Source organism: Pan paniscus, chromosome 6 (assembly GCF_029289425.2).
Source record: "Pan paniscus chromosome 6, NHGRI_mPanPan1-v2.0_pri, whole genome shotgun sequence".
Taxonomy (NCBI): domain Eukaryota; kingdom Metazoa; phylum Chordata; class Mammalia; order Primates; family Hominidae; genus Pan; species Pan paniscus.
The window spans coordinates 154333574-154345715 of NC_073255.2; the positions used below are offsets into that span (position 1 = coordinate 154333574).

Below are 12142 nucleotides of genomic sequence, written 5' to 3' on the forward strand. Positions count from 1 at the left end.
AGTATGCATGCTACAGTAACAAAATTATATAAGGCTGTTGATTAAATGTTGATTAAGTGCATGTCTTATTCAGAGTTTTTTTATATTTGAAATGGAAGAGGCTGGACTTCAGTAATTTGCTATAAACTGCTAGTATATGATTATTTGGGGGCAGTTATTTTTTAAAGAATAATTTAAATATGGAATGTTTAGCAGTTTGTTTTTTCCCTGGGAAAAACCATACTATTATTCCCAATCCCTTTGACAAAGTGACAGTCACATTAGTTCAGAGATATTGATGTTTTATACAGGTGTAGCCTGTAAGAGATGAAGCCTGGTATTTATAGAAATTGACTTATTTTATTCTCATATTTACATGTGCATAATTTTCCATATGCCAGAAAATTTGAATAGTATCAGATTCCAAATCTGTATGGAGAGCAAATCAAGTGAATATCTGTTCCTCCTCTCTTTATTTTAGCTGGACCAGACCAATTTTGAGGAAAGGATACAGACAGCGCCTGGAATTGTCAGACATATACCAAATCCCTTCTGTTGATTCTGCTGACAATCTATCTGAAAAATTGGAAAGGTATGTTCATGTACATTGTTTAGTTGAAGAGAGAAATTCATATTATTAATTATTTAGAGAAGAGAAAGCAAATATATTGTAAGTTTAATTCTTATATTTAAAAATAGGAGCCAAGTATGGTGGCTAATGCCTGTAATCCCAACTACTTGGGAGGCCAAGATGAGAGGATTGCTTGAGACCAGGAGTTTGATACCAGCCTGGGCAACATAGCAAGATCTTATCTCTACACAAAATAAAAAAGTTAGCTGGGAATGGTAGTGCATGCTTGTATTCCCAGCTACTCAGGAGGCTGAAGCAGGAGGATTACTTGAGCCCAGGAGTTTGAGGTTGCAGTGAGCTATGATTGTGCCACTGCACTCTGGCCTGGGTGACAGAGCAAAACCCTCTCTCTCTCAAAAAAAAAAAAAAAAAAAAAGAACATCTCATTTTCACACTGAAATGTTGACTGAAATCATTAAACAATAAAATCATAAAAGAAAAATAATCAGTTTCCTAAGAAATGATTTTTTTTCCTGAAAAATACACATTTGGTTTCAGGGAATTTGTCTTATTAGAGACCATGAGATGGATTTTGTGAAAACTAAAGTAACACCATTATGAAGTAAATTGTGTATATTTGCTTTCAAAACCTTTATATTTGAATACAAATGTACTCCCTGGGAAGTCTTAAGGTAATGGCTACTGGTTATCAAACAAATGTAAAAATTGTATATTTTTGAGTACCTGTTACATGCCAGGTAGAATATCTCCTCTCAGCCACTCTGAGTGGAAAGCATTATTATCTCTATTTTACAGAAAAGCAAACTGAGGCTCAGAGAGATAATATACTTTGCCAGTTAATGAATGATGGAACCATGATTCCAGCTGAGGTCTGTATTGCCTTGCTCTCTAGGAATGGTAGTCCCCCCCATAAAGAATCTCTCAGTTTCCTTTCCAATCAAAAGGTTAGGACCCTTTTGATTGCCAGTGACAGAAACCCAATTTACTAGCTTAAGTAAATAAAAAGAACGAATTTATTGGCTCATGAAGCCTGAACTGTGTGAAGACCTAGGTGGAGAACTGGCCTTAGGAACTCAATGGGACCAAGGACTCAAATGCCACCTGGTGGCATTTGCCTTATGCTGGTTTTATTTTCTCAGACCGGACCAGCTTTCTACATAAAGTGGGTCCCTGGTTAGAACTCTTTGCTCCTATCTTTAAGGACCACGAAAGAAGGAGCCCTTTGTCCTTGGCTAAATGTGAAAAATCCCAGAGACTCTTGAGTCACAGTGCTTACCCCTTTGGCCACTCGTAGTCTAGAATGAGCTAGGCTGAGTCTCGTGCCAACAGCACAGGCCTGATGCCAGATAAAAGGGAGAGTGAAGGGGGATAAAAAATAAGACATAGCTACTAAATTATTGCACCAAAGTAAAAACATTGAGTTGACTTGCAATTTGTTTCTTTTAATTAAATTCATTTCCTTTTTTTGGCATTTTGAAGGCAAAGTAAGATATTAAACTTTATTTTTATTGATTTTATTCAAAGAATTAAGCTAGTGGGAGTAGCAGATTCACACTTCTAAGATCAAGGGCCAGCTTCTATTATTGAACACTTGGTGTGTGCAAATGCCATGAGGTAGGGATACTTTGTTTTGTTTTTTATTTTTTATTGGGTTCGATCTCTTTTGTTTATGATGTATCCCCAAGTGCCTAGAATAGGGCCTGGCATATGGTATATACTCAACAAATATTTGTTGAATGAATCCATGATGGAATGTGAAGTGGCTAGCATTACACATTACATAGAAACCTGTAGCATTGCTGGAGAGATAAAATATATAAACATAATCCATTGCAGGTATATTGACAAGTTCAAAATAATATAATGGGTATTGAATATCTAAATGTTTGTTGTTGTTGTTGTTGCTGTTGTTTTTGAGACAGAGTCTTGCTCTGTTGCCCAGGCTGGAGTGTAATGGTACAATTTTGGCTCACTGCAAACTTTGTCTCCCGGGTTCAAGTGATTCTCCTGCCTCAGCCTCTTGAGTAGCTGGGTTTACAGGCACCCGCCACAACGCCTGGCTAATTTTTATATTTTAGTAGATGTGGAGTTTCGCCATGTTGGCCAGGCTGGTCTTGAACTCCTGACCTCAAGTGATCTGCCCACCTTGGCCTCCCAAAATGCTGGGATTATAGGTGTGAGCCACTGTGCCCAGCTTTGAATATCTAAGTTTTAATTGGATGCTGAGGGAATGATTAATCAGAGTAGGGCTGGGTTAATTGAAAAATGTGATACATTTGTATTTATGGCCAGATAGAGAACATGAATCTGAATTTGCAGAATTATCTGGCTTAACATTTTTTTCTTTCCAGTTTTCACTGTATCCCCCATGTTGATTCAATTTAAAAAATATACCTATTTTACTTCAATTCAACAATGCTATGCCAGTACAAACCCATACGTTCTATTATTTTTGTTTTGTTTTATTTTTGTATCTCTTCACCCTATTACTTCTTTTCTTATAAAATTGGTATTTGAAATTTATTGAAATACTTTGGAAGAGTGACATACCATTTTTGGTACTTTGTACCTCTGCACCCTTGGGAAGTGACCCTGGCTTCACATTTCATAACTGCCTTGTGACCATGGCCCTCAAGTGGTTGCCAGATGGTTGAAGAACATTAACCTATCTGGCTCAATTTTGTGACCATGGATTGAATCCTCTACATAACTGCAGTGTGCAAACCACACATCCGTTCCAAGATTGTAGTCAGGATATGAACTTTTTAAGAATAAAACTTCTTCCCTTCTGATCTGGGCCTGGTATGTGGTCCTACTAGAACCACATCACCTACTCTTGGTGCTAACAATTTGTGGCACCAAGTTGTTCAAGTTTCACCCATTAAAGAAATTCCCCGACCTTGCCTTCTGCTCAGGTAACTACCCCATTCTATTTTTTCTTTCATAGCTAACATTCTCTGCTCTCCTGGTCTCTCTACTTCACTTTCATTTACATCTCAGCTCCTGAAGTATGGTTTCCACCATGTTCCTAAAACTACATTGCCCAGGGTCACTAGAGACCTCTTATGAAATATAACAACACCTTTCTACATTACTTCGGTGTGGACCACTTTTTCACATTGAACCCATTTTGTTGGTTTATGTACACACCCCTTCCTTGGCTTTCCCATCTGATCCATTTCTCCTTTGATGGAGAAGGTGAGTCCGCTCCATATTTAGCTTCTTACTCTGAGTAACCAAATGTTATGGATGGGAGGTTAGCTCTGTGTGCGAGAGAAAGGTGGAGAAGCGTGTGGGGAGGGAAATAGATGGGAAAAGGTAATTAGGCTTTATAGAAGGGCTCTCATTAGCAAGCTTCTAGGGGATGCCAAGATCCATGCTTAGAGATTGCCAGGCTTGTCTTCAAATCTCAGCTGTATATTACTCATCTATGTTTTTTGTTTGTTTGTGTTGTTTGTTTTTGAGACAGAGTCTTGCTGTGTCACCCAGGCTGGAGTGTAATGGTGTGATCTCAGCTCACTGCAAACTCTGCCTCCTGGGTTCAAGCGAATCTCAGTCTCCTGAGTAGCTGGGACTACAGGCGTGCACCACCATGCCTGGCTAATTTTTGTAGAGATGGGGTTTTGCTATGCTGGCCAGGCTGGTCTTGAACTCCTGACCTCAAGTGATCTGCCCGCCTTGGCCTCCCAAAGTGTTGGGATTAGTGGCGTGAGCCACTGCCCCGGCCTATTACTCCTTTAGAGTGATTTAGAGCCATGTTTACTTATGGTAACTTGACAGTAATGGGAATAACCACTGATGAAACGTAAAGCCTTTGTCTAATTGTTTACCTAGTTCTTCCTTGTGGTTCATGAAATTTTTCATCTCTGTACAGTTTGAAAATTAAGATGATAATATTTAGAGATATTTTATTCCTTTGTGAAGAGAAAAAAGGCTTTCATTAACAGAAATCAGTGGCAATAACTTAATAAATACAATCAGCTGGTGTTCCTATAGTATTTAAAAGAAAACAGAAAGTTTACTAGATTTCAGCCAGTTTTCAGACTATTTAATGTCTATTCTTACTATAATAGAAAATATATAATTTGATCTTGTTCTCATTTTTCAAAGGCCTTTAATAAATGATTTTAGTAGTTGAAAATGAAGTTTAATGATAGTTTATGCCTCTACTTTTAAAAACAAAGTCTAACAGATTTTTCTCATGTTAAATCACAGAAAAAGCCACCTGACATTTTAACTTGTTTTTGATTTGACAGTGAAATCTTGTAAATCTGCCACAGTTCTAAACCAATAAAGATCAAGGTATAAGGGAAAAATGTAGAATGTTTATGTGTTTTTTTCTTCCACCTTGTTCTAAGCACAGCAATTAGCATTCGTAAAAGCCTTACTTTATTTGTCCACCCTTTTCATTGTTTTTTAGAAGCCCAACACTTTTCTTTAACACATACAATGTGGCCTTTTCATGAAATCAATTCCCTGCACAGTGATATATGGCAGAGCATTGAATTCTGCCAAATATCTGGCTGAGTGTTTGGTGTTGTATGGTCTCCATGAGATTTTGTCTCTATAATACTTGGGTTAATCTCCTTGGATACACTTGTGTGAATCAAACTATGTTAAGGGAAATAGGACAACTAAAATATTTGCACATGCAACTTATTTGTCCCACTTTTTATTCTTTTGCAGAGAATGGGATAGAGAGCTGGCTTCAAAGAAAAATCCTAAACTCATTAACGCCCTTCGGCGATGTTTTTTCTGGAGATTTATGTTCTATGGAATCTTTTTATATTTAGGGGTAAGGATCTCATTTGTACATTCATTATGTATCACATAACTATATTCATTTTTGTGATTATTAAAAGACTACGAAATCTGGTGAATAGGTGTAAAAATATAAAGGATGAATCCAACTCCAAACACTAAGAAACCACCTAAAACTCTAGTAAGGATAAGTAAAAATCCTTTGGAACTAAAATGTCCTGGAACACAGGTGGCAATTTACAATCTCAATGGGCTCAGCAAAATAAATTACTTGCTTAAAAAATTATTTCCTGTTATGATTCCAAATCACATTATCTTACTAGTACATGAGATTACTGGTGCCTTTATTTTGCTGTATTCAACAGGAGAATGTCAGGAGACAATGTCAGCAGAATTAGGTCAAATGCAGCTAATTACATATATGAATGTTTGTAATATTTTGAAATCATATCTGCATGGTGAATTGTTTCAAAGAAAAACACTAAAAATTTAAAGTATAGCAGCTTTAAATACTAAATAAATAATACTAAAAATTTAAAGTTCTCTTGCAATATATTTTCTTAATATCTTACATCTCATCAGTGTGAAAAGTTGCACACCTGAAAATCCAGGCTTTGTGGTGTTTAAGTGCCTTGTATGTTCCCCAGTTGCTGTCCAATGTGACTCTGATTTATTATTTTCTACATCATGAAAGCATTATTTGAATCCTTGGTTGTAACCTATAAAAGGAGACAGATTCAAGACTTGTTTAATCTTCTTGTTAAAGCTGTGCACAATATTTGCTTTGGGGCGTTTACTTATCATATGGATTGACTTGTGTTTATATTGGTCTTTATGCCTCAGGGAGTTAAACAGTGTCTCCCAGAGAAATGCCATTTGTGTTACATTGCTTAAAAAATTTCAGTTCATACACCCCCATGAAAAATACATTTAAAACTTATCTTAACAAAGATGACTACACTTAGGTCCAGAATGTTGTCTAATGCTCTTGATAATTTCCTAGAAGAAATTTTTCTGACTTTTGAAATAATAGATCCATAATATATATTCTTATGGAAATCTGAAACCATTTGGGCATTTGGGGGTAAAAAGTATTTTATTAGTAAATTTAAATGAGGTAGCTGGATAATTAAATGACTTTTAAGTTACCTTTGAGATGATTTTTCTCAATCAGAGCACCACCCAGAGCTTTGAGAAACAATTTTATTCACAGCTTCTGATTCTGTTTGATGTAATTTTTAGAAAATAAGTTTTGCTGGTTGCTTTGAATCAGGGTATGGAGTACAGTTCACTCTGATCCTATCATATAAATCATGTAAGTATATAACATTTTCAATAAGTGATTGTTGGATTGAAGTGAATGATATTTCAAGTAATTGTTATGTCATGGCCAAGATTTCAGTGAAACTCAAAATTTCTCCTGGTTGTGTTCTCCATTGCATGCTGCTTCTATTGATTAACCTAAGCACTACTGAGTAGAAGCTGGAAGAGGGGTCTAATTAGAAGGCCCCTTTCTATGCTCTGCTTGGCTTGTAAAATAATTTATTTCTCTAGATCCCACCAACATAGTAGTTTCATGTATGCAAGAACACCCACCTAAATGTCAAAGTTTGTATGATACATGGACATATCTATAGAATTTTTTTTGGTCTGGTGCATGCCAAAAAATAAACATGATATAGAAGAATTTAATATTTATTGAGTAACTAATCTGTTCCAGTTCAATATGAAGGTCTTTATGCAGATTATTTTACTTAATTTTCCTAGTAACTCCATGGAGTGAAAATTATCTCTAATTTATATAATAGGAAGTTGAGCGTGAGGCAAATTAAGTAACTTTCCCAAAGTTACACATATGATAAATTTGAGAGATATCCCAGTCTCTTTAGCTCCAAAGCCTTTGACCCTTTCACCATACCAGATTATGATTGCTATTAATATATAATTATAATTATAATGATTGTATTTAGGTACTCAACAGAATGGTGACTCTAGTAACCAGCCTTGGTTCTGCTGAGCTTCTCTGCGTCTTCTCAGGAGATACAGGCTACAGAGCTTGAAGGCTGAGGATTCTTCCAGGGTCACTTCAGGGGCAAATCTGAAACTTTCTTCAGGACAGGAATCAACGAGATCTTCTCACTTACTTATACCTGGGGGAGGAACTGTATGAAATCCACCCAAGAACCAGTCATGCTAAGGGCCAAACCTATAGACAAAAAAAAGGGATAGGAGAATGGAGTATGTATGGAGAAAGACTAAATTGTTCTTAAACTTCTCAAGCTTAAAAATATCCCAGCAAAAGAGATCGTAAAAGCCCTTCATGGCATATTAATTATCCATGCATGGGGGTGAGTGGAAAGGTACTCCTGAGCCCGAGGCTACAGCTTTGGAACTAGCAGCACCTTTGAAGGGGAAAGCGTGTTTCCACCATCTCAACTCCTACTGATAACCAATGGAATATTGGTGAGTAAAGGATCCTGGGGGAAGAAGCAGCTGAAATGTGTAGGTGAGAAGGCAGAGAGAAGAATATTTATATTGGGAATGGCACAAGTGTGATGAGGCTGCAGGTTTTTCACCCTTGTCATAGAGAAAAAACCACGCTGACACCATGCAATTTTAAATAGTGAGAAATTTGCAAATTGTTAGGTCTTAAATAATTTAGATAACCATAGTGGCCATTTAGATTATTGCAGTTTTTTCAGGATATCTGATCTCTTGATTTCATTCTTTTTGTCTCTTATAAGAATAAAAGAGGGGGAGAAAATTTAGCCATTATAGTATTTCTCTACATTTTCTCTGTCGTTTTACATAACTTACACCAGTGCCTTCCTATTTATAGTATTCTTTATGGGTATTTCTTCTTTTCTTTCACTGCGCAAGGATAAATGAGCCAGGGATTCTTGAAACTACTGTAACACTTCTCTTAGAAATAGATGGTCATACTTTCAGAATCTCTACACATTCTTAGTCCCTCTAAACAATGATAGTTGGTTGGTTTCAGGACTGATAGAGAAAAGTACTATAAAATTTGCTGTTAACTGTGAAAGGTTAAAAAAAAGGAGGTGCCATCATGAAGGAGCTCATCTTTCTGAAGTACTGCTGTAGTTTTAAATATTATTAGCTATGACTTCTCACCATTAACTATGCACTTGTTTTTTCTTCATCTGACTCAGCAGCCAGATAGATGCAACATTGTCTTTAACATTTAAGACTCCTAGCAAGTCCGGGCACAGGGGCTCACACCTGTAATCCCAGCACTTTGGGAGGCCGAGGTGGGCAAATCACAAGGTCAGGAGTTTGAGACCAGCCTGGCCAATATGGTGAAACCCTGTCTCTACTAAAAGTACAAAAATCAGCCAGGTGTGGTGGCGTGGTGGCGGGCACCTGTGGTCCCAGCTACTTGGGAGGCTGAGGCAGGAGAATAGCTTGAACCCGGGAGGCAGAGGTTGCAGTGAGCCGAGATCGCACCACTGCACTCCAGCCTGGGTGACAGAGCGAGACTCCATCTCAAAAAAAAAATAAAAAATAAAAAAAAGACTCCTAGCATGGAAGAGAAACTGTCTGTTGAAAACCTGAATGTGAGAGTCACTCAAGGATAGTTTGAGGGAAGCCAAGTAAAGGAAGCTCTCACAAGAAGATTGGTGAGAGAATATGATTATACAATGCATTTATTATGATAAGAAATTCACAAGCGTTCATTCAAAATACTCTTGATTCCTAGGCAGCTCTGGGCATATTTCTACCAACAAATTGAGGCATATGTCAGTGCAGCCTAGGTCAGACTACCTTTTTTCATTAAACCTCACAAAATTAAAGGACATACAAGAGAAGTCCTGGTACTCATGTTGCAGACTACAGTCTATATGGCAAAGGAGGATCTCTGTCCCTTATGTTTGGATGAAAACATTGGGTAGGCATTTGAATACAAGCCTACTGCTAATACGGGGCTAAGGTCTTTGGCCCCCTAAAGGGTTGCTGAAATATTACTGACAGGAGGCAGATTGATAAGAGGAAAGGCACATAAATATATTTGACATGTATACATGGGAGCCTTCAGGATGAAGACCTACCCTCTCAGTGCAGTATGGAAGCTTGTATACCATCTTGAGGTTACAGAAAGAATGGGGGTTTGGATCTTTGTAAAACAGGTTTCAGTGGCAAGACAGGTTATGAGAGGGAGAAAGGAAGAGACTTGGGTAGCAAAGGGGGTCTTGTTTTGTAGCTAAATCCTTGGCAGCCCACAGAGAAAATAGATGGTGAATGTTTCTTTTCAGACCTTGGCAGGTGTCAGATTCTCAGTTAATCTCTCCTAGATTTGAAAAAAAAAAAAAAAAAGGTCTAGAAAGGGAGAGCCTGGCTGCACTAACGCATTTTCTACAGATGCAAATTTCTCCCACAAAATACAGCTTTGCAGGTCCACTTCTGTCTGCTGGGCCTGTGGCAACCATTTCAAAATATGTGAATGAAATATATGTGGGGGTAAACTATTTTTATTTACTTCCCTAAAGAAGGGATGGTGTTCTCTCGGGAATTCTATGCATAGAGAGCCTGTGGCTTAGGCACTTTGATTTATGTATATCTCTTCCTGTGATTGGCTATCTAGGGACTGCTATCTCCAGCAAATCTTCTAAATGTCTGCCATGTAGAATTCCTTTCTCATCTTTCTGTCTCACCCCCTTATCTAGCTGCTTCTCTAACCCTAGAGTGACACTGCACTCCCCACAATCTCCTATGTCCTGAATATTTTACCCCATCCTAAACTCCATCTCTAACACAGATGCACTTTCTTGTGCTGCCTACTGCATTGTACATCTTCCCCTTAGTTCCCATGATGCAACTCTGCCCTATCCCAGAAAATGTAATTTAATTGGTCTGGGATAAAACCTGGGACACTATCATTCTTGAAATGTTCCCCAAGCGATTCTAATTATATAGCCAAGGTTGAGAACTACTTGTAGACAGGCATCAGCATGATCACTTAATGATTTGACTTTTGCTAGATCTAAGGTGAGGAAATTGGAGAGTGGTATCCATAGGAAGAACTGTTTAGTTTAATTTTTTTTATTTCTTCTTCTAAAAAAAAATCCAACAACGAGTTACATGTGCGGAACATGCAGGTTTGTTACATAGGTATAATGTGCCATGGTAGTTTGTTGCACCTATTGACCCATCCTCTAAGTTCCCTCCCCTACTCCTTACTTCCCAACAGGCCCTGGTGTATGTTGTTCCCCTCTCTGGGTCCACCTGTTCTCAATGTTCAACTCCCTTTTACGAGTGAGAACACATGGTGTTTGATTTTCTGTTCCTGTGTTAATTTGCTGAGGATGATAGTTTCCAGCTTCATCCATGTCCCTGCAAAGGACATGATCTCATTCCTTTTTATGGCTGCATAGTATTCCATGATGTATATGTACCACATTTTCTTTATCCAGTCTGTCATTGATGGGCATTTGGGTTGGTTCCATGTCTTTGCTATTGTAAATAGTTCTGCAGTAAACATATATGTGCATGTGTCTTTATAGTAGAATGATTTATATTACTTTGGGTATATACCCAGTAATGAGATTGCTGGGTCAAATGGCATTTCTGGTTCTAGATACTTGAGGAATCGCCACACTGTCTTCCACAATGGTTGAACTAATTTACACTCCCACTAACAGTGTAAAAGCGTTCCTATTTCTCCACAGCCTCACCAGCATCTATTGTTTCCTAACATTTTAATAACTGCTATTCTGACTGGCATGAGATGGTATCTCATTGTGGTTTTGATTTGCATTTATCTGATGATCAGTGATGCTGAGATTTTTAAAATATGTTTGTTGGCCATGTAAATGTCTTTTGTGAAGTGTCTGTTCATATCCTTTGCCCACCTTAATAGGGTTTTTTTTTTCTTGTGAATTTGTTTAAGTGCCTTGTAAATTCTGGAAATTAGACCTTTGTCAGATGGATAGATTGCAAAAATTTTCTCCCATTCTGTAGGTTGCCTGTTCACTCTGATGATAGGTTCTTTTGCTGTGCAGAAGCTCTTTAGTTTAATTAGATCCCATTTGTCAATTTTGGCTTTTTTTGCAATTGCTTTTGGCATTTTCCTCGTGAAGTCTTTGCCCGTGCCTATGTCCTGAATGGTATTGCGTAGGTTTTCTTCTTGGGTTTTACGTTTAAGTCTTTAATACATCTTGAGTTAATTTTTGTATAAGGTATAAGAAAGGGGTCCAGTTTCAGTTTTATGCATAATGGCTAGGCAGTTTTCCCACCACCATTTACTGAATAGGAGATCTTTTCCTCATTGCTTGTTTTTGTCAGATTTGTCGAAGATCAGATGGTTGTAGATGTGTGGTGTTATTTCTGAGGTCTCTGTTCTGCACCATTGGTCTATATGTCTGTTATCATACCAGTCCCATGCTGTTTTGGTTACCGTAGCCTTGTAGTATATTTTGAAGTCTGGTAGCGTGATGCCTCCAGCTTTGTTCTTTTTGCTTAGGATTGTCTTGGCTATATGGAGTCTTCTTTGATTCCATATGAAATTTAAAATAATTTTTTTTATTCTGTGAAGAATGTCAATGGTAGTTTGATGGGAATAGCATTGAAATTATAAATTACTTTGGGCGGTATAGCCATGTTCACAATATTGATTCTTTCTATCCGTGAGGACGGCACTTTTTCCATTTGTTTGTGTTCTCTCTTATTTCCTTGAGCAGTGGTTTGTAGTTCTCCTTAAAGAGGTCCTTCACATCCTTTGTTAGCTGTGTTCCTAGGTATTTTGTTCTCTTTGTAGTGATTGTGAATGGGAGTTCATTCTTGATTTGCCTC

General features: G+C 37.6%; 1 protein-coding gene across 1 annotated transcript in view; it reads left to right on the plus strand.

Moving 5' to 3' along the window:
- Positions 1-12142, plus strand: part of CFTR (CF transmembrane conductance regulator) — a 183372-nt gene that overhangs the window by 24078 nt on the left and 147152 nt on the right. The window contains exons 3-4 of the mRNA XM_055114832.2: positions 461-571; positions 5258-5366. Of these exons, the coding sequence (XP_054970807.1) occupies positions 461-571; positions 5258-5366 (220 nt within the window). The remainder of the gene's footprint in view (positions 1-460; positions 572-5257; positions 5367-12142) is intronic.